The following is a 22,117-nucleotide window of genomic DNA, read 5'->3' as shown; positions in this document are numbered from 1 at the left end:
ATCCCCTTTTCCAAAAGGAAGAAAAAAAAGAGAGAGAGAGAAGAAAAGAAAATACACAAACCTCCGTCTAGCCTCTTTCCTGCGAACCTTTACTTTGGGTTTGATGTAGTAAAATAAGCCTGGCCGGGAACAGGGCACACCTGGCCTTTCAAGTCCATCACAGACTAAACCTCATTAGGCAGGTGAGAAGTCCAAGAGCATGTAGTCTTTGTTCTTGTCGTGTCAGCCCTGTATTACCTTCATGGACCGGGCTTCACTTTCACTGAAGTCAGCTCAGAGCTTTTAATCATTTATGCTGAGCATAACTCAGTGGACTCAAAATGTCCTGTTCGACGAGAGATAAAATCTCCAGCCTCCGGTTTAAAATGTGCCCTGTTCAGCAAGTACAAAGACCAGCTCAAGATCAGATCAATTCACATTTATTTTAGGAATTTTTTTTTAAGTGTTTACATTATTACATCAGTACAACGTGCTTTGAAAGGAATATTTAAACCTCCTGTTCAGCTTGCCTTGGCTGGTTTTCTTGGGAATTCCAGGTAACTCAGGAAAGAGGCCATCAACATCCTGTTTTTCATTCAACATCACATATTAGTGACAGAAGTAAACATACTGCACTTTCTCTTAGCTGTTTGTTGAACATTACCCAGAGTCAGTCACGAAAAAGAAGTTAGTTCTGGTAGAGTCCTTTGAGGTTTGTTAGCAGAGAAAATACCCCGATGCGCCAATTTTCTGAAAGTAAAGTACAGTTATATGCAAATGATTCACTAGAATGAGATGTGTTGCAACAGGCAGACAAACACACACACAGACACTTTACATGATCACCTGCCTTTCATGGCAGCAAAAATGATTGTACCAGCAATAGTTAGAACGTTAACACCACCAGCAGCTGGTAAACAAAACTGTCTGAGTAAAATCTTTAAAAATCAGCTAATAAAGCATAGATTTATACAAAGTTAAACAGTTTGATGATAAGTTAGTCAACTACGCTCATGTGTAGCTTCTTCTAATTTTATTTTGAGATTTTCTATCACTTAAAGGGGCAGCATGTGAGAATCAGTGTCATCTAGTGGTAAAGATGCAGATTGCATCAATCTAAATCTTGCCTTCTCTGATTCTTTCACTTGTTTTGAAAAACCCATAGTGGCTGAAAAAATTCAGAAAACTGGTTCGTCCACTCCAGACTAACTTTGTAAACTTGTACTTGTAGATATAACTGGCTTGTTTTTATGTAATAAAAAAATGCAGTAACCTTTACTTGCTGATGACAATTAACACAAATGCAGTTATAAGTATCATATTTCCACTTATGTTACAACAGCAAATATATTGATTTAAATGTTTAAAGCTGGAACTTCAATAATCTAATGGTTTTGTTTGTTTTGTCTTCCTATGGAAAAAAACAGAATTCATGACCTTTATATCATCTTTATCATATTAGGAAGCATTTGTGCTCAGAACGCCTCTCTCATGCTGAGCAGAACATAATGCACACATAATAGGCTTAAACAAAGAAGCTTCGGCATCGAAAAATCCAGCCGCAGTTTCCCAGACGTGACCACATGAAAAGATAAGACAAAGTTACGAGACAGCAGTTGGCAGGTCTCTGTACTGGAATGAGCACCTTGACAGATAACCAGCTCAAGTTAATGACTCCAATGATTTCCTTTTCCTAACCGCTTAATTTACCAGAGTGCATAATGTTTATGCGTCTTTGAAGCCAAGGTTGAGGAATGTTGTTGTGGGCTTAAAGCCTTAACCACCTGCTACTCATCAATGTGTTTGTTTTATGATTTGATGCATTTTAATGAGCTTCTACCTGTTGTTTTTTAACTGCTCCTCTTTCATGTTAAACTATAAGTGGCTTCACACTTAAACTCTGTGTCCTCTTTCCTTCCTTTTTTTTTTCAAAGAAAATTAATATTTATAAGTAGTGGCTGTCTGTTTGTGAAGTCAGGCTTCAGGAATTCCCAGTGTGGGGTCCTGGGCTTCCAAACCAGACTTATCCTCCCGTTACAGATGAAAGCAGCTCTGAGAGAGAGACAGGGAGAGAGAGGGAGAGAGAGAGACAGTGTTGTTTGGCTGAGCAGCAGAACCCTGCCTTCAGACGGCAGGAATGTGGGATGTCTGGAGTGGGGGTCAGGAAGCGAGGAAAGAATGCCAAGTATGTCCATGTTTGTCCAGGGCTGGCTCTCCATTCAGCCCCCAGTGACGTGCTGCGAGGGCCGGGAAGTATAAAGGGAGCCCGAGTGTGCAGTCAGAACTCAGATCAACTCCTCTACTGAAGCTAAACTCTAGCTTTCACTAAGAAAGAAAAGAAAGACGGTGAGCGGAGCTGCGGATTGACAAGAGATCAACTCGATCAGAAGACTTTCACAAGCTCCGACTCTGAGACGAAAGGAAGACTTTCTCCACGAAGACTTTGGAAGAAATCAGAATTTATTACAGAAAACCTGAGAAGATGTCTGCTGGAATAAAGAAAATGATCTTGCTCCCTGTGCTGTGCATCATGCTCTCATACATGGTAAGCTAAAACAAAGAATTTAGTTGTTACAACTTACCTTGCTTACCTTCAGTTTTTCTAAAATAGCACTGTGTTTTAATTGTGTAGGTGCACATATCTGTCTGCAGAGCAAAGTGCGTGCATGATATTTACCTGAGCATGTTTCTCTGTACTCAGGCTGCAGGTCAGGAGTGCTCCGGCCAGTGTTCGTGCCCCTCCACCCCTCCCCAGTGCCCTTCAGGAGTGAGCCTGGTGCTGGACGGCTGCGGCTGCTGCAGGGTGTGTGCCAAACAGATGGGAGAACTCTGCACAGAGAGAGACATCTGTGACACACACAAAGGCCTTTACTGTGACTTTGGTGCCCCCACCAACAGACGCATCGGAGTCTGCACAGGTGAGCCACTGCAATGTTCTCGCTGAACATCATCACATCCTCGGTGTACGAGCCAAACCATGACCCCCGCCTTGTATTTGCGCAGCCCAAGAAGGAGCAAGCTGTGTGATCGGTGGCGTGGTGTACAGAAGCGGCGAGACGTTCCAGAGCAGCTGCAAGTACCAGTGTACCTGTCTGGACGGAGCTGTGGGATGTGTACCACTCTGCTCGATGAACATCCGACTGCCCAGCCCAGACTGCCCCATGCCAAGACGAGTTAAACTGCCCGGGAAGTGCTGCGAGGAGTGGGAGTGTGATTCTCCCCCTACAAACACCTTTGTGGGCCCTGTCCTGTCTGGTGAGTCTCTCCTCCATATGCTCTATATGCAGAAATAAGATGAATTCAGGGCTGTTTTTTTTAATCCAGTTTTCCTGTCTGTGTTTATAGCATACAGAGAGGAGGAGACTTATGGCCCAGACCCAAATATGATGAGAGAGAACTGCCTAGTTCAAACTACTGAATGGAGTGCCTGCTCCAAAACCTGCGGCCTTGGAATCTCCACCAGGGTGACCAATGACAACAGTTACTGCCGCCTGGAAAAACAAACCCGTCTGTGCATGGTGCGACCATGTGAGTCACAGCTGGAGCAAAGCATCAAGGTGAGTTCTTGTTAAAGCACGTTGCTCATAAACTACGGTTTGTTGCTACCAACACCAGCTAAAATAGTTTGTTTTGTGTTTTTTTTTTTTCCTTCTCGCAGAAAGGGAAAAAGTGCATCCGTACCCCCAAAGTCTCCAAGCCCATGAAGTTTGAGATCTCCGGCTGCACCACCACCAAGTCCTACAGGCCAAAGTTCTGCGGCGTCTGCCTGGACGACCGCTGCTGCACCCCCCACAGGACCACCACCCTGCCCATGGAGTTCAAATGCCCCGACGGGCAAGTCATGAAGAAGAACATGATGTTCATTAAGTCCTGCGCCTGCCACTATAACTGCCCCGGGGAGAACGACATCTTCGAGTCGATGTATTACAAGAAGATGTACGGCGACATGGCGTGAACCGCAGTGGGACGATCCGAGTTTATGACTTGAAAAAAACGAACAGAACTCCATCTCAATTTGCAGCTCAGTATATATGTGTTTGATGTTTTTTTTTTGTCATTTTCTGATTTGTTAAAGTAGCTCAGACACTTTGTTTTTGTGTCTGTGAGTGTTGTATGGCTGGTGCATGGCAGCCACTTAGACTCAGACAGAGGGTTGCCTTGCAGCTCCAAAAGATTTCTGCACTATAACGTTTTATTTTTAATTTTTTTTTAATGACAAACCTACTGTCTGGTTTCCGCCCAGTCCACACGATTCTTTATTTTAATCCGACCATTTTTACTTTTATGCATATTTATATCTAAATGCTGACCTCTTCTCTAATTGAGATGTTGAATTCGTCCCCCACCTCCACCCTGAGTCCAAGACCAGACCTGTAAAATCTGAGCAGCTGTGTTGGGAGCAAACAGACCAAGCAAGTCAGTGTTTCATAGTCCAAACAGGTCTGAATGTGTCCTTGTGTGTGTGAGTTCAAGCCTCAATGTTAGCGTTGTCTATGTGTGTGCGTGTGCTTACAGGAAAGTCAGAGCTTTGGCCAAACATGTGGATGAGAACCCAAGCAGCGTGCTGAGTTTAGGGTTAGATGTAAAACACAGTTGCAATGGCACTGAGAAAAGAAGGAAAGAAAAAGCATTTTGACTGTTACCATTTCAGGTCAGAAGAAAGAAACCAGGCATCTTTTAAGAACAAGATGTCTACTTTGTACAAAGATTTGAAGAACAGACTGGAAGAATTGTAATTTCATTCCTTTTTAAAAAAAAAAAAAATTGTTGATATGTAAATCCTGTATATATTTGTACAGTTTAAGTTAATTTAAAAAGTCAGTTTTGTTCTGTGCTTTAAAATTTAATGATGTTTTTTTTTTCAACATTATTTTTTACTGTTTTGTTGAGAAGTGTGACGAAAAATGTTACATGTTTCACTGTGTAGCTGGGAATAAAATTTTATATTTTTATACAAATGAATTTTCTTGTTGTTATGTTTTCATTTTGACCAAAATCTTACTTACAGACTCAGGAAAAGACCCCCCTGCCTGTCTTTATTACCTAAAGAACAAAAAGCTTTTACACATCAAATGGCTAATTATTTTACCAGGTTTAACTTCTCCAAAGGCTGCCCATATAAAGTGAACAAAACAAGATTTTTTATTCAAGATTCCCTTTATATTTAGTCAACAAAAGCAGAATAAACAGTAATGCTTATTTACATAGTACTTTTCTCCAACAAATAAATTGTTTCACATAAAACACATAATTTAAGACCTAGCAGTCCTTGAAGGTTTGCATATTGCCAGTCGCCTTTCATATCAAAGTATAAACTAAATCATCTTGTGTCTGAACTTGTGAATGACTCTCAGCTACTACCATACAAAATTTTAGCTCAATATCTGTAAAACTGGCTGAGTTATAGCCATTTTTGTGTTGGCTAAAGATGATTAGCTGTGGCAACCTTCTTAAACTGGGCTGCCTCCAAATGTCAATCAGTTGTAGATGTACGTTCAATAATTACTTCCTTCCTTCCTTCCATCCAGAAGGGTCATAAAATATTTTGCTAACAGACAGTGTTGACTGTAACAGTTAATACCAAAGTTAGTAGCAAAGATGTGGCACACTGTGTTGTACTTGACGTTTGTATCGGGAATGACTCTCAGCTACTACCACACCAAATTTTAGCTCAATATCTGTACAAGTTGGCTGAATTTAGGCCTTTTATATGTTTTCTAAAATTAGTTAACTGTGGGAGCCATCTTGAACTTGGTTGACTCCAAAGGTTCATCAGTTGCAGATGTACAACCAATGATTAGTTTAAGAGTTTCATTAAAATCCATCCACTATTTCACAAGTTATTTTGCTGACAGCCAGACACACACCCACACACACACGCGCGCGTGCACTCATAGACTTAGGAAACAACATATCGCCCTTTCAGCACTGGTGGAAGGCGATAATAAAAGCAATACAGTTAAACCTGCCTCATTATTCATCTTTTATGTGATTGTGAATAACAGTTTTATTACTAAATAAACGTTACTGTACAATGTACAGTAAGTAACGTACTGCTTAATTCGGTGGTTTTTATGTGGATTGTCTGTGCACTCTCGTAACATAGTCTTGTACAGAAAAACAACTGGGAAAATCCACACAACTGCTGGCTTTTAACCAAAACGTACTATTAAAGTAGGTGCAGCATGTGTTTTTGTTTTACAGCACTACGAAAACACAGCAGTGGAAGAACTGAATCTTGGCTGCTTGGAACGAAAAGTCCTGACAGGATGATGTCCTCAAATAACTTTGTCAAAAACAACCCCCAACCTATGGAGGGAAGAACCAGGTCTTGGCTGCAAAGAACAGAAGGTCCTAACAGGACGGTGTCCTTAAACGCCTCCTTTTTTAAACAACTCCTACCTTTCAGAGGTGGACTGAAACGGCCAAATGTCGCCCTCTTGTGCCCTTTCCATTTCATCAGCACAAACATTTTTACGTTTTTATGCTCAACGTTTTTTTTTTACATCTACACCAAAAAAATTCCAAATTAAAAAGAGACCAATAGAATTTGTGAAGGTGTTTTTTTTTGTATTTGAGAGACGACCGAGGAGAACCAGTGTAAAATACAGATGTGGTTCAGTTTTAAGATCCAGTTGCGGAACATCTAAGAATTGAGTTAAGAGCTCATGAATCAGTATTTGGTGTAAAAGATTGTTAATTAGGAGTTATAATATAAATTGATGAATTTTTGCACATTGTAAGGTCTTGGAATATCAAAACAGTGTTTTGTCTTTTCTATCTTGTAGATTTTCTGTCACTTTTTGAATTGGTGTGGGCTAAATAAGCTTTGGCTTCAGTCTGCTCATTTAGTTGTTGTTGTTTATTGTAAAATGAGTGTTACTTGAACTTGATTATATAAAACAGCTTTTGCCTAGGCGTAGGAAATTTGTCTGTAATGTGCTGAAGTATCCTTGGGCAAGATACTGTACACCCCTCACTGCCTCCTATATGTTTTTCGGTGTATGAGTGAAAGTATAAAAGAGCTGAATATGAATACAGTGTAAATAGAAGCTAGAAAAAAAAGGACTGTATGTGGGAGGAGTGTGTGCGCGTGTTTGAATGAGTAAATGAGAAACACATTGTGAAGCACTTTGCAGAAGCTGTATGAAGTCATGAGGGTGCTATGTAAATGTAGACTATTTACTAAAGCTGAATAAACTCTTTCATTCTTTCACATCTTCAGCAATGTTCATAATAACCCAAATCGTGGATTGTTTATCTTGATTTCAGCCAGTAACTAATATAATGCTGTGATAAATTTGGGGTTCAGATTTATTGTGGGGTGTCTGGTCGTCTTGTTGATGTGTGATGGAAAGAAAGATGAAAGTGAAGCTTCGTCTGCAGTAATAAAGGTGTCGCTCTGGTTTGTTGTGGTGAGGAAGGAGTTCAGCTAAAAGACGAAGCTTTGGACTCGCTGGTCCTTCGCTGCAACCCTCGCCAACGGTCATGATATGCGCATCATGACAAAAAGAATGAGAATCCTGAATGCAAGTGTCTGAAATCAGCTTCCTCCATAGGGTGGCCGGGCTCAGCCTTAGAGACAAGGAGGAGCTCCGAGCAGAGCCGCTGCTGCTCTGCATCGAAACGAGTCCTCTGAATGTTGCTGGGTAGAGAGATGTCCGTCTGCCTTTCAGTCTCACACAAGTGGAAGAAAATTGATGGATGGATGGAAATAATGTGCAACAAAAAAACACCTTAATGCTATTTTAAAAGTGGTTTTGCACACAGTTAACTATTATTATTATTATTATTATTTTGCTGTCCAGGCTTCTTAACACTCATCGTTTCTGTATTTGCTGCTGCCTGGCAACAAAAAGAGCAGAGATGCAGGCTTCATTTTCCAACCAGTTTTCAGATACATCCACAGAGGCATTATCTAAGCTGTCCAATGAAGCTGCGATTTTGGACTTTCTTCCCCAAGAAGAGCAAACACTGTGACGAGAATATACTGAGAATTGGCAATTGTGATTTGAATCAATGCAGGACTGTTTTTTCTTTTTTTTAAAATAATGACCAACAGAGAATTCTGATGCCAAATCTAAGGGTTGAAATATGTGCTGGAACTGACTAGATTGTGTCAACAGCCAATGTGTCATCCCGATGATTCATCCTGTCAGCTTCCTCGCCCACAAACAAGCAAGTGCAAACTTTATCTACACTCACAAATGGGTTTTTGCAGTTAGACACTCGTTTCACTCTGAACTGTGTGAGTAAATTGTGAAACTATAAGGAATTAACACTAATAAACCGTGCCTTCAAATTCTGCATGTGTTGAAATATTAGTCTAATTAGCGCTATTGGACGGATTTACAAAAACAGACACTTCCAGAATCAGTTTGTTTATTTTCTTACACAAATTCATCACAATGTTAGATTACAACTCAGTCATTTAACTGCTAAAAATCTAAACTTATTGCCTTGGCTTGATTAGAGTCCCCTGTGTCCGCTGCAGCAGGATAAGCATCTATGTTTTCTTTTATTCTTTAACTTAGTAAGTAAAAGAGCATTCCAGAAAGAGCTTTATACAAGCCTTTACTGTACAACTCCACCCTGATGGTGCTACCTGAATTAGCCCCAACCTTTCATATGAATCAATGCTCAGTGTTAAATGATCAAGATAAATGTGCATAAAGAAGAAATGATTGTAAGACTGTCAGAGAACATGGGTATTTCTGTAGGAATCTAAGTTCTGCACCGAACTTGTGCATTTGTGTGGTGTTAGTATGCTAGCTTCAATCTACAGGATGCTACTTTCATGTGAGAAAATGAAGAATGTCTAAAAATAAATAAATAAATAAATAAGCTGCAGCTTTGTGGCACCCTAGAAGAAAAATAGCAAACGATAAAACCTTGTCACACATTCACACTATCTATCAGAGGAAACCAGGCATCTGGTGAAGCGGAGAAGAACAAGGAGACAGGTTGCCGTGTCAGACTTGTGCTGGTATCCTTCAGCCTCGGCGCAGATCGTGGAGTTTCTGGGCAACATTTTCAAGCTCCGACTCGATAGCTGCCAGACTTTCAATCTCAGGCTCCTGCAGGTTAGAATAAGAAGACGGGACGTGAGGATAAAACGCCAACAATGTCATGTTCTGTTTGTGCCGTTTCTCTACCTTTCCTTGCAAGAACCCACTTCATAAAGTTCATTTTAATATCAACTTTGTAACAAAGTGAAAACTGTGCAAGCTTTTGCAGCCACGAAGGCTACTGCAGAGAAAACTATATTCTCTGAGCTTGTTGCCAATAATAACTGCATCTCACAAGTCTAGCCATAAAAAAAAGCTTTCCTCCTCCTATATGATATATAGTTTGGCCTTGAGGTCAAAAGCAATAAAATAAGGAGTTAGCCTTGTTCTGTAGATGTTTAAAGCCATTTTTGATGATGATGTCAAAAATAGTTTCTGTTTCTTACAGAAGGATTTGGCGTGATCCCTTTGTACTTGGAAGGATTTTCGAGTTCTAAGTCAGAAAAATCATCTGAAACGACCCCTGAAGTCTGACTTGGAAAGTCAGATTTCTGACTAATCCCAACTTCAAAATCCAATAGGACTGCCTTACACAAAGAGTAGTGATAAATACAGTAATTAACTATTTATTTCCACTTTTAATAGTTTGTATCTTATTTATTCAGTCACATGTGCTGTAAAACCTCTGTGCTTCTATAGTGTTTGCAGCTGTGGTTCTTGAGATCGGCGACATGACTCAAGTTATCTGTCAGTTGCGCCCTGAATGACTTTTCTGCTGCTTATTTGCATATCCGGTTAATTTGGAGTGTGTGCTCTCCCTGTGTTGTGCAGCGCCCCTTCTTGCTGAAAGTGTTTAAGTGGCGCACAGGTGGTGGAAGAAGGTTAAGATGAAGAGGGAGGCATGCGACAGAGACGTGTGATCAGGAGAGGCAGAGCCTCACCTTTCACCATGAAAAATAAAACAAGAACACAAATAGTAAAATAAAATGTGAATATTAACATTTGTTTTATATTAAGTTTGTTTAATAAAAGGTTATTGTTTATATTTTTAGTTATTTATTCATTTTTACACATTAAAATTGTTGAACGCAGAACGATGATGATGATGATGATGATGCAAATGATGACTTTGGTTCTGTATACAAAACAAAACATAACTTAAATGGGGAGACAGCTAGCATGATTTTGTCTAAAACGCTAACTTAACGTCTACCTTCAAAGCTTAAAATAGCCCACCCACGCTGACAGTGAACATGAATGGTTTTAATGTGCTTCATATAGTTGGGAAAATAGGACCTTCAAACACACTGGACACCAGGAATGTGAAACGATCTGCTGCTTACAAAACAAAAAAAAGGTGCTATTTGTGAAAACAGATTTGAAGGCACACCTCTTTCCTAATGCCGCTTCCTTCATCCTCCAGCCCTCTCCTGGCCTCTGGTGCCCCACGAGCAATCATCTGCAGTTCCTTCTCCTCTGGACTCCTCTGAGCATCTCTTTTCTTCTTCTCCTCCTCCTCCTCGTCTTCGTCTGGGGCCTCCTTTGAATGATGAGGCACTTCCTGCTGGCTGCTGAACTGTTGCTCCTCTTTTTTGGCTGTTTTCTTGTTCAGCTGCAAAGACTTGGCCCTCTTGGTCCAGTGCTTGATGTTCTCCTTGCTCCCTCTTTTCATTTTATCTTCTTCCTTTTCCTCCTCTTTACTATTGTGTCTTTGTGAAAGTGGCCCAGACCTTTTGCTGCTTTCCTCTTCATCTTCCACCTCAAACGTTCCCTTTGTTGATTTGTTTCTGGAGGGAGTGCTCTTTTCATCAGATCCATCACCTGGAAATATATATATAAAAAAATAAAACATGAGCAAAACTCCACTTCCTGTAATGAACTATTTCATGCCAGCTGGCAGTGTTGTCCCCAGTAGTGCTTTATATGGATTATCAGCATAAGTGAAATAATCAGGTGACTTGGCTAACGCTGCTTTTAAAGCTCATTTCATTTTGCTGGGAAGCTTCTGCAGACGTAAGCTATTGAAAAGAGTTTTGATATAAGAATGATTTCCAGCCCTAACCATGCGGCTTAGCTCATTTGAATTTTAGGATATGAAGGTATTTAATCAACTCTGTTGATGCTCTGTCAGTATGCCAGTTATATTGGCTCCAGTCTTTCAGTGGCAGAAATGAAATTCATCATGTAGATGGAAGTACTTCCATCGATCATGTGTCATGGCAGAGGCTTCCATTTACAAGGCAGTTTTTCATGCACTCTCCCTGTCCAACATTAAACTATCCACCTTCAGTCAGTGTTGTTGTTTTTAGTTTGACAAGATGTCCTTTATTTCTAGACTAAAAATAAATCTGACTCGAGTGGATGCTTGAAATGTCAAGCCTGAAACTGAGGATGCATGTCTCCTGTCATCCTCCCTTTCTGGAATTTGAATATCTAACAGATTGAAACCAAAGACAGAATAATTAGCTCGCCTCTCTTATCCTTCGCCTCGTTTTCCTCTTTTGAATTCTCCACCGAGTTTGCTCGCTTCTCATCGTGTCCCCCTTCCTTGCTGTTTCCAGCTCCCTCTTTTCTCCTCTTCACTTCCACCTCTTCAGCTCCACTGTCCTCCTGCGACTCCCTGCTCTCATCTTCCTCCTCACTTTCATGTCCCTCCCTCTTCCTCTGGGATAGGATGGATCTTTCGCCAGGGCCTCCCAAAGCATCCAACATGGATCGATCTGAAAATGGAGAAAGGCTGGAATTGAATTCACTTCAGGAAATTGATTTTCCTGTCATGTAGAGAGACATTCCTTATACAAAGTGAGTAAGGTTTATTGTAGTAGAATTGATCTGAATTTGACTGGCACAGTGGTTCAGCCTGTCAGCCATGATAAAATCCACAATTTTGGGGGGTGTTTCTTAAAAACTGATGCATTGCCTGTCTCCTATTTTGTGTTTTACCGGGAGTCTTGCAGTGACTAACAAAGCTAGGTGTGGGAGGACCTCATGCATGTCCTCATTCTGTCCACAAAACACGTCAGCAGACTTGAAATTCCCTTCAGCACTTTTTTTTCCACTGTTCATCAGCACTACCTTGCTGAAGCTGTAATGTACCTTTTTTTTTTACTATTTTAAAACAAATGATTGCTGTCTGCAAAATCTCATGAATCCAAGTTAATGACAAGACTCACCAGCGTCATGATCCATAGTTGGAAGAGCTTTTGTTATGGGGGTCAGTGTATCAGCGTATCTCTGCAGCACAGCCCTCTCATGACCACCTTTAATAAAAATCCATAGACTTTCTATCTAATCCGTCAATTTTTATTTGAATGCATGAACGTGCACAGTCAGCACAGAAACAAACATCAGCTCTGACTAATCAGTGACTCACCTTGAACAGCGATCTCCTGCAGCTCCTTCAAGAAGTTGTGATGACGAAGGATGGTAAGGAGCCGGTCATCTGCACAGAAAAACACGAGTTATGATGTGAGTCTTATAGTAACTCACACAGAAACAAGACAAAAAGGAAAATTAAAGCCTTAGAATTTGGGCTGCACAATATATTGCAAATTTATTGTCATCCCAGTATCAGTGAGATCAATATGACTTCTTGGGCTGCAATAAATAATAGGCCATTATAGATCAAGTACCAAGAATTCATTTTCTGCAGGCTAATAACACATTTGGTCAATCCAACAGACGCTCTCTTGCCTTGATGCCCTTGGTTTAGGTGATAGTGATGACAGAAGAGAAAGGGAGGAAAATGCGAGTTTATTGCAACTGATTTTGTCATCGCAATGTTAAACAATATTATCACACATCACAAGTTTTTCTAATTTTGTGCAGACCTACTTGGAGTTACTTAAAGGAATGCATATTGTTTGCCACATTTCATGCCAGAGTTTTAAACTAAGATCATCTCATGTTAAGAAGTGGGGAGGAGGAGGACTTAGGCGGACTCTCAGCTACTACCACACCAATTTTTATCTCAGTGTCTGTAAAACCGATCGATTCAAAGCCATTTTTGTGTTTGCCAAGGTTGATTATCTGTGGCAGCCATCTTGAATCAAGTTGCCTCCAAAAGTTAGTCAGCTGTGGATGTGCAGCCATTGATTACTTTAGCAGAGTTTCATTAAAATCTGGCCAGTGGTTCAGAGGCACAGGCAAAAAACATTCCTGCGCACCTTTTGCCTTTTTGGCGGCGAGCAATAAAAAAAACAAAAACAAATAAAAGGCAAAAAGGCAAGTCTGATGGGGATAAAACACAGGTGTATACCTTTCTTCTTGACTTTTTTTAGAAGGACTCAGCAATTCACTTCTCATCGGAGTTAATTGCCTGTGAATTTACTGCTTTCAAAGCAAGAACACAATTAATCATTTGGCTCATAGAGACCCCCCCAGTGAATTACAGCAGCAGTTCTGCTGACCCACAAACAGCACTGCATACTGTTGGAAGCAGCAGTAAGTAGAGACTGTGCTGTGCTCTTGTATAACTCTGAGATTTGTCTCTTCCTCTTTACTCCCCCTCTTGTCTTTCCATCCATCTGGCGGTGTACTGTTTCCCTCCTGCTTGCACAGTGCCTGCTCCAAACTCTCAAAGAGTACTGCTCCGATTGATTTTTTTTAACGGCAAGGACAGCATGAAGGTAAAACAATGGCTGTGTAACTGAATCGTCCTCACTGAGTGCTGGAGACCCTGATGTATAAAATGCTCTGCGGCAGGTTTTTATCCGACCGTGACTGCGCCAATCCATTAAACCCACGATGAGGGCATTGTGCTCTGATGATGAAACAGCAGTTTGTGCAGACGTGCTTTTTAGAAATGCAGTGTTACTTTTAATCTCTACTGGAGCTTGGCAGTGATGATGGAGATGAAACCTAATCATGATGAATGTGGTGAAAATAAAGCCTTACACATATTGCAGAAACAATGAGTCTCCGTGGCAATTATACACATTATACTGAATCCTACATATCAGGAAAATATTAGCAAAAAAATGATGAAATTCTGAAGAAACCTAAAGCAGCTATTGCCTAAACTTCCAACACCAACTTTGTTATAATTTAATTTAAAAAGAAATACCTAAATTTTGATGTTTTAACTGTATAGGAACTGTAAAGACAATCAAGCTTAAAACAACATTGTTATACATCATCATTAGATCACCATGGTAACCACAAATCTGTGTCTCTCATTCCCTGACAGCCCTTGTAACACAGAAACAAACCAAAACGCAAGCCTTGATAAACACTTGCTGCGCAAAAACTGTAAGTCAGATCTTAAAAATTCTTAAACAGTGAGCAGCAGAAAGCTCGGATAATCACGTATATGAATTGTTATGTTTCTGGAACGTTTTATGGAGGAGAGATGACAAGTTAAAAAGACCCTTCACTTCCAGTTTTGGAGAGAAATTTTTGTGCTGAAATACAGCTGAAGTGTCTGAAAGCTTGTGTGTGCACTCCCTGCACCTTGAGGGGGTTTGAGAAAAGGAGTCCTATAGCAGTGAGAAAACTGCCTCCGTTTTGATGTATAATTTTGTACATGTTCTAAAAAAGCTTGTGGCTGTAAGAAGAGTTTGTTTGCAAAAGTTTGAAAAGTTCAGACAACTTCCAAAGTTACAATGAGTGACATCATCAACTGTCAGGTTAACATTCTGTGGGAAAAAAATGTTGAAAAATCATAAAACTTCAGCTGCGACTGTGTAAAAATGGTTGAAGACACCAAAGTGAAGTATAAAATCCAAGTTTCTGGGACTTGTTGAAACTTTGAATGATGTTTCTATTGGGAAGTCTGCCTGAGCTCCAGAGCTCCAAAGAGGGCTGGGTTTTCTCACCATGTTTCACCAAAACCCCATTTCTGTTTGTGGGGAAATTTTTTTGCAGTGTACATGGTAACACTTCCAGCAGCCATTACACACTACTCCCAATCAAGCTGCATGTTTTTGCAAGTTTTTATGGGTTTTTCTTTTTAAAAGCTGCTGACGAAAACCGTGAACAGAATGATAAATGCATTGGCACCCTTAATCGACACAGTTTGCATAAAACATTTAAGGAATCTCAAAATTTTTGCTGAATAAAACTTACTTTGCAAAGTTATCTTTATAGAACAAAACCCATAAATAATTAATTCTACAAGATGGATGAAAACTTGACAACAGTAGCAGAAAAAAGGCTGTATAGCTGCTTATATTCCAAGATTAATTTATTACTTTTTTGTGCTTGAAGGTGGACAAACAGAAATAGAAAATTTATCAAATAAATGGCAGAATATTTCATCAAAAAAAAATTCAGTTTTAACAACATTGTTTAGATAATTTTATAAAATATATGCATCCATATTTTTTTCTTACTAGAATAAAGTTTGATTTGACAACAAACACAAGTCAATATTTCATTTCAGACCCTGGAAAAAAATGAAAAATAAATTGAGCAGATTTTTACATTAAGACATTTCAGCCTTGAAAACAGACGAGGAAGATTACCAGAAAAGGGCATTCGAGAATACAAATATTCATGGATAACTCTTCCAAAATGTTTCTGAAGATACAATTTTATCAATGTAAATGTTCTCTGTAAATTTGCCTGTATTACCCATCAATGGCAGCCCAGTTTTATGACATGGTATGGTTTCATGTATTTCATTCCAAAGTTTCATAAATTTTTTATATTGACTGAAGAGAAATTATGCATGCTAATCAATGTAAACATTGGACGAGTGTATCTGGTAAATTTGAATGAGGCTAATTATGTCTCTGTTGCATTTAAACAGATTTAGACATCATATTGTGTTCGTATTTGGACCTCTTTAGAAATCTTTAAAGTCAAACCTTAAAACAAGCTTCTTAATGTGGCCCTTGTTTCATTTTATCACACCGTGCAGCATCCATAATGTGTCACAACATCACATCTTTATAAACCTTGCGAGTCTTTTTGTGTTTACCTGTTTTCAGCGTGACCAAACACTCCTGACTGATTGGCATGAGGTGTGGCCTCGAGAGCACGTCAGCCAGCGCCTCCACGATGCATTTCATCACCTGCGGACAATTCAGAGCAACGCTCAGAAACCTTGACTGAGATGTCCAGAAATGATCTAAACAGATGCCTTTGTAACTGGGAAATTATAGAAAATAATTAATTAGTCAAGATGACTGACTGTGATTAAACTATGATGCTGGTACGCTCACGATCAATTATGAATGTGCAATTCTTCTGCTACTCTTTGCTCATTGGATTTACTCACTGATTTAATTATTTAAAGCACTTCAAATGAGAAATTAGAAACAGTTCAGCTCTTTGTGTGCTTTACCTATCCTAATACCTGCATGCAGGACCATTTATTTACCCATTTATCTCGTCTTTCTTCCTTCCCTTTCTATTCCTGCCTTCCTGTTCTAGAAAACCCATCCTCTGCAAAATGGATCCTGCCTCCCCCAAATCCTGGAGGTCAAGGCTCTCCAATGGTCTCTAATTAGTACTTATTGATTTTAGTCAAACTACAACCCCCAGTGGAGAAGGTGCTCAGAGTTAAAATGCAAGGGTTAGATATCTCTAATTAAAGCTTGCCTTTCAAGTGACACAAACTCCTATTATTTGTCAAAGTGTGGGTTTGTTTTGTGAAAGATGGAATAGTGTGCAGCAATCTTTAAAGCGGTTATGTCAAACACAAAGAAAAACTCACCTCCACGTCGTCATTCTCCAGCTGACTTGAAGTCACTGGCAATGACAGAACTGCAGGAGAAACAAACACCAGTCTGTCAGTAAATGTTTATTTAAGTGTTTAAGTGTTTATTTGTGCATTTCACACTAAGGCAGTGTTCGTAACGCGGAGCAATTAAAGAGGTGCTTTGTCGCTGTCCTTGGTACTGAACCTATGCAGCCACGTCTCTACATGTAGGTTTTTACACCACTTTTAATTATTACTATTAATATTATTCTTACCGCAGTTGGACAAAACAGTCAGAAGGAAGACTCCTCTCCCGATCATCTTGTTGGAAACGAGGTGAATTAAGCTCTCCAGGAATAAAACAAAACAGCGAAGCTTTTTTTTCTTTTTTTTTTTTTTTTTAATCAGAGGCTTTTGCAGTAACTCCTCCTTGAAGGGAACAGTCGGCGGCTCACAGACGCATTCTGATTAAAAACTTGGTCGCCTTTCGGTATTTCTGGAGAGCTAAATTTTCTGCTGCATCGGTGACCCTGCAGACTCCGTCCTCCCCCGGTCTCTGTGCCGACTGACTTCACCGCGACAACCTACCTTTTATAGGGCGGGAGGGGGGAGGAAAGGGAGGGAGGAAGTGACGTCATCCTTGGACAAGTGGTTATTATTGCGCCTCGGTGTCTTATGTTGGTGGTTGTCAAGGCGTGTACCAGGTGTAGGTGAGCTCAGGTGGGGAAGGTGACTGGCTTCTGATGCTTTGAGGAACTTCCAGCAATAATTTGATATATAGTTTTCCTTGTAGTTGTGATCAAACTTATCACCTTCCGTGATTTCACAAAATTTTAAATGTTTTGTTGTCTGATGTATGATCGTATATGCAATGTAACCAGTTTTCCTTCAGTAAACAAATATCATGGGCGATCGGATAGTGCTCAAAGTATGCAAAAAGGATCAGTCTCAGCTACAGCCACACCAAATGTCAGCTCAATATCTGTAAAATTGACTGAGTTTTAACCATTTTTGGATTTACTAAGGTTAGTTGGCTATGGTGGCCATCTTGAATTACCATAACCAGTTGTAGATGCACGTTCAAAGATTACCCCCTGAAATTTTCATTAAGATCCATCAAGTGGTTTATGAAATAAGAGGAAACAGACAGGGTGCACAGGAAATTAATGACAATGTTATAAAGAAACATCTGTTAGCACTTGGAACATGTGTTGGGGTGACTCTCATGTACTACTACACCAAATTTTAGCTCAATATCTGTAAAAATGACTGAGTTAAAGCAATTTTGGAGTTAGATGCAGTCTGTCTGTGGCAGCCATCTTCATTCTTGCTCACTCTAAAAGTTATAATCAGTCGCATTCAATGATAACTTTCCGCAAGTTTCAATAAAATCCATCTAATGGTTTGGCTGATAATAAAACTCAATGGTACATACATTTCCCACTTGTCTTTAAACCTCATAAAAATGCATTTGCAACAAAAGGATTTTAGAGTGTGGATAAAATAAACTGAAGTTAAAAAAATGCACTTTAATACAGTATTATTGGTGATTTCTCTTGACTACATGACAGTTCTTTGTAATTTAATCATGTCATTGTTGTACAGCAATCAATTGAATCATGGAGTTAAATTATTGTTAAGAGTGACATTGCTGGATTAGGACTTGTCATCTACAACTAAAGTTATTTTACATAACTGACAACTAAAAATATTTGGTAGCTAAATAAATACCTATTACTGACTTAACATGGAATAATTTTAGAAGGTGTGAGTCCTCATTTCTTTCAGGATAATCTAATTTAGGATTGTTTGAGAAATTATGCGGATAAAATGATTTTATTGCAGGATATAACTGCCAGATTTTATTAAATAGTAACTTTAGGTCAATGGCTAAAAAACAACCATTTAAAGATTTTTACTTTACTCCTCACAAGACACTGATCTTTGTTTATATTATATTTGCAGTTGGTCAGTTAGTTTTATAGTTCTGCAATGAATAAGTTTGCACCTTTATTAAAACCAAGTGGGGTAGTCCATTTTCATTAAGTCTCTAAATAAAATAAATTCAAATACATCATTTAATTAAGTTGAACAGTTTCATTGCGTAAAAGTCTGTGTGTTAGTGACAAACGTATAAACTGTGGAGCAACCTCAGACTGTTTGCTTTCTTGTATCTTTTATGTGCGCTGACTCACAGGTGTACACAGACCCATGAGGCAATTCTGTCTTTTGTTAGTAACACATTCATTAAAACAAATCACAAAGAGGTTTTCAGAGTGGGGGGGGGGCTGGACTGTTTCCCCGCTTCGTGTTTTCGCTCGGCACCATTCACTGTGATCCCAGAGATCTCATTATGCTTTCAGAGAGACAATAAAGACCAATCTGCGTCAGAGACGGATACATATTGTGCCGCACAAACCGGCGGCAGCTTTGTTTAAATATGAAGGGGGTTTCCTTTGAATGCAATAATACCGCCATTATAAAATCTGACAGGTATGAGGGCTGAGTGAAATTCAAACAGTAATGGAAAAAAGATGGACATATATATATAAATATATATATATATAAACATACCACAAAAAGAAAGGAAATTTATGTTTGGTCAATTATTCCTTTGTTGTAGCAGTGCTTCTTGGCAATAAATTTTATACTGTTGGAAAGTCTGTTTATTTCCCTTTATGTTAGGAAAATGCATTTGTGGATTGATCAGCAGAGATGAGTATGTGTGTTGTGTCTATCAAAAACAAATCTTCTCTGCCAAACAACTTATTCTGCTGTTGACTCTTGTTTTGAGCTTCTGGTTCCCCAGGTGTTGACAATCAGGTGCTTTATTGGCAGCACCTGTGAGCAACCAGTTGCAATCTCATATCTCCACAGGCTGAGGCAGAACTCTACCCTCCAAGATGACTATGCTGGCCTCCATGGAGCAGGGTTTATTAGAGACTACCTCCAAACTGTAGGAGTGAAGAGGAAATGTCCTGCCTCCAGTCCTGAATGTTGAACACCTGTGGGATTAGCTTGAGTTGTGCTGTTTGTTCCAGAGTGACCAACACAACCACACTGGCTGACTTACAACAAATGCTGGTTGAAGAATGAGATCTAAAGCTAGTGAGCAGGATGAGGAGGAGGAGCCAGGCTGTTGTGGCTGTGTATGGTTCTTCCACATGCTTCTGATGCCCTGTTTGTTAAATGAATAAATTGGCAAATTGCAAATATGTCTTGTTTTTTCAGACTTCAATCTTTCAATTAAACAACACAGAGCAAAAGTCAAGAGTCAGCGCAAGAGTCTATACACACACACACACACAAACATATATCATATATATATAACGTTCTGTTTGAACAAGTGTCTTTGTTAAAAAAGACAGAGCAAACAAAAACACACATTAAAAGGACCCTCTTCTATTCAAAGTGAGTACCAGTATTTTGTGCAGTAAGAGATGTTTACTTTAAACTAAGAGACACCATCTCATTCTCTTCTGTACATTTCATGTCCACCACTCAATCCATTATGTTGGTTTTCTGTCCCAATCAAGAGGTGAATGTCCCATTTCTGAAACCTGAGATGAGCTTATTATAGCGTCCACCTGCTTTTATAAAACTATCTGTCCTGCACGCTCCATTAAACCAGAAAGTACCTGATGTTCAGTCATATGTTGACGATCATTAACACTGTGACTATTCCATTGAGGAGTGACATGATGTGTTTACATATTACAGTGACTCAGTTGTTCATCATGCAGTAGCGTATGGCATCGTGCTGTTATTTGCTCACAGGGTGCCTAATGTAGAGGCTTTGCTTCCTGTTTTATCGCTCTCAGTGCATATTAACGCAGGATCTGGAGGACAGAGAAATGAAAGTAGGCCAGTAACAGCCTGAAGATCAGAGGAAAAGACGAGTGACTAAATCACTTCCTCTCTAAAAAGTCAGAACTGTCTGGAGAAATCTACTGGGAATGAAAGGAGTTAGAAAATTTTCACATTAAATCATTTTGTGGAGCCAAATAAAACTCTTTACCATGCCACTACATTATAGCTCTATTTAGTTTTTTAATAAAAGGTACATTTTACATCTCAATGTAATTACGCAGGGATCAGATACTGTACCTGAGAAAACTGAGAAATAAAATACTGTAATTTATTGTTTTATTTGGACATGTACAAATGCCACAATAACAATTTAAACCTGTATGCTTCTCTCATTACTACACTTGCTGTTTGTCTCAAATAATAAATACAGTTAGAGATGCACACTGCATGACATTTCATTAAAAATACATAAATGCTAGTAGCAGGTGGGTGAAAACGATTGTCTCAACAGTCTGTTCACCAACAGTCTTAGTGAAGCAGCCATCACATCATCAACAATAACTGAAACCCTCAAAAATAACATCTCCAACAGCTGCTAAAGCGTAAATATATTCACCGACAATAAAAGATAAGCACCCAGACAGATGGTGGAAATGAAATGAAACTGAAAGACCATGTGGTGAATGGTGTTACAAAGATTACAAAACCAGATTAGATGAATAATTGTGTTGGCAATAAGAGTACACTGTTGGTTCCATGTCAGTAGGGCGTCGCCCCCCTAAAGCTTGGATACAAGAGGCGATTCAGTGTGGAGCGGAGTCATGCAGCCATTGTATCCTCTCCTACAGCAGGCAGCCCACAGCTGTTGTAAAAAGCCTTCAAGATCTGTCAGATCAGCACTCAGAGTTGATATCTGAGCTAATCCCACATGTTTGACTGGGGAAAGATTGGATACAGACAGTCCAAAGGCACATATCATGTGTGCATGGGTTAAAACACTGTACAAGGGTGCTGTCTCAGGAGGCGTAAGACATGAAGACACAGGATGTCACTGATGTGGAGATGTGCCATCAGGGTTTCTTGAATCTTTACCAGAAGTGACCTGAAGTCATACCCTGAGGCTCCCCACACCCTGATGCCAGGAGTAACACCAGCATGTCTCTCCGAAACATTGACAGGATTGATTTTCTCCACGCTGCGCCACCAAACAGGCACATAATGGTCATCCATGGTAACACAGGAGTGAGATACATCACTGAAAATGACTCAACACCACTAGTCATTATTCCATGCCATGTTGATGGAAGCCTACAAATGGGATGTGAACCTATAGCCTGTGTTCAGATGGCAGGTGCAGATGGCATTGGGTTCTGCAATGCTTACAATACAACAGTTCTCCCTTGGTGTGGTCTGCTTAGGCAACCAGAACCTTTCATTACATGTGTGGGTGTCCTATGTATCCGCTGGCTGGTACTCACTGGTAAGTAGTTCCAGCTGTTCTCAGTTTTTGTCCTTAACATACAGTCACTTCTTAAAGAGTACTGGCACTTCTCATACACCTGCCACCTGTACACAGTTTTCAGCTGTGGACGATTCATATAAGCTACATTACCCACTGGACGCTTGTTGGAAACATCAAGTTATTATTCGTTCTACAATGTGAACATCAACCCCC

At 39.7% G+C, this 22,117-nt stretch overlaps 2 protein-coding genes and 1 long non-coding RNA gene across 3 annotated transcripts; 1 reads left to right on the top strand and 2 right to left on the bottom strand.

Moving 5' to 3' along the window:
- Positions 1 to 403: 403 nt before the first annotated feature.
- LOC119618004 lies at positions 404 to 1,965 on the bottom strand. Its single transcript, XR_005234534.1, has 2 exons — positions 644 to 1,965; positions 404 to 564 (listed from the first exon to the last, which is right to left on the bottom strand). It is a non-coding gene; the product is annotated as an uncharacterized LOC119618004 (long non-coding RNA).
- Positions 1,966 to 2,281: 316 nt separating this feature from the next.
- ccn2a (cellular communication network factor 2a) lies at positions 2,282 to 4,933 on the top strand. The gene is made up of 5 exons (XM_017408985.3): positions 2,282 to 2,524; positions 2,681 to 2,897; positions 2,983 to 3,234; positions 3,325 to 3,536; positions 3,638 to 4,933. Exons 1-5 carry the CDS (start codon positions 2,462 to 2,464, stop codon positions 3,932 to 3,934), a joined length of 1,041 nt encoding a protein of 346 aa, XP_017264474.1. The 5' UTR covers positions 2,282 to 2,461; the 3' UTR covers positions 3,935 to 4,933.
- A 3,417-nt stretch (positions 4,934 to 8,350) lies between these two features.
- Positions 8,351 to 17,201, bottom strand: chga (chromogranin A). The gene is made up of 8 exons (XM_017409042.3): positions 16,908 to 17,201; positions 16,648 to 16,697; positions 15,910 to 16,003; positions 12,361 to 12,429; positions 12,161 to 12,247; positions 11,459 to 11,707; positions 10,378 to 10,808; positions 8,351 to 9,056 (listed from the first exon to the last, which is right to left on the bottom strand). The coding sequence occupies exons 1-8, from the start codon at positions 16,951 to 16,953 to the stop codon at positions 8,973 to 8,975; spliced, it is 1,110 nt and encodes a 369-aa protein (XP_017264531.1). The 5' UTR covers positions 16,954 to 17,201; the 3' UTR covers positions 8,351 to 8,972.
- Positions 17,202 to 22,117: the final 4,916 nt, after the last annotated feature.

The sequence above is a fragment of the Kryptolebias marmoratus genome, linkage group LG19, assembly GCF_001649575.2.
Source record: "Kryptolebias marmoratus isolate JLee-2015 linkage group LG19, ASM164957v2, whole genome shotgun sequence".
Lineage (NCBI taxonomy): Eukaryota > Metazoa > Chordata > Actinopteri > Cyprinodontiformes > Rivulidae > Kryptolebias > Kryptolebias marmoratus.
Note: the sequence above shows the minus strand (reverse complement) of the source record. Positions and strands in the feature narration are given on the sequence as shown.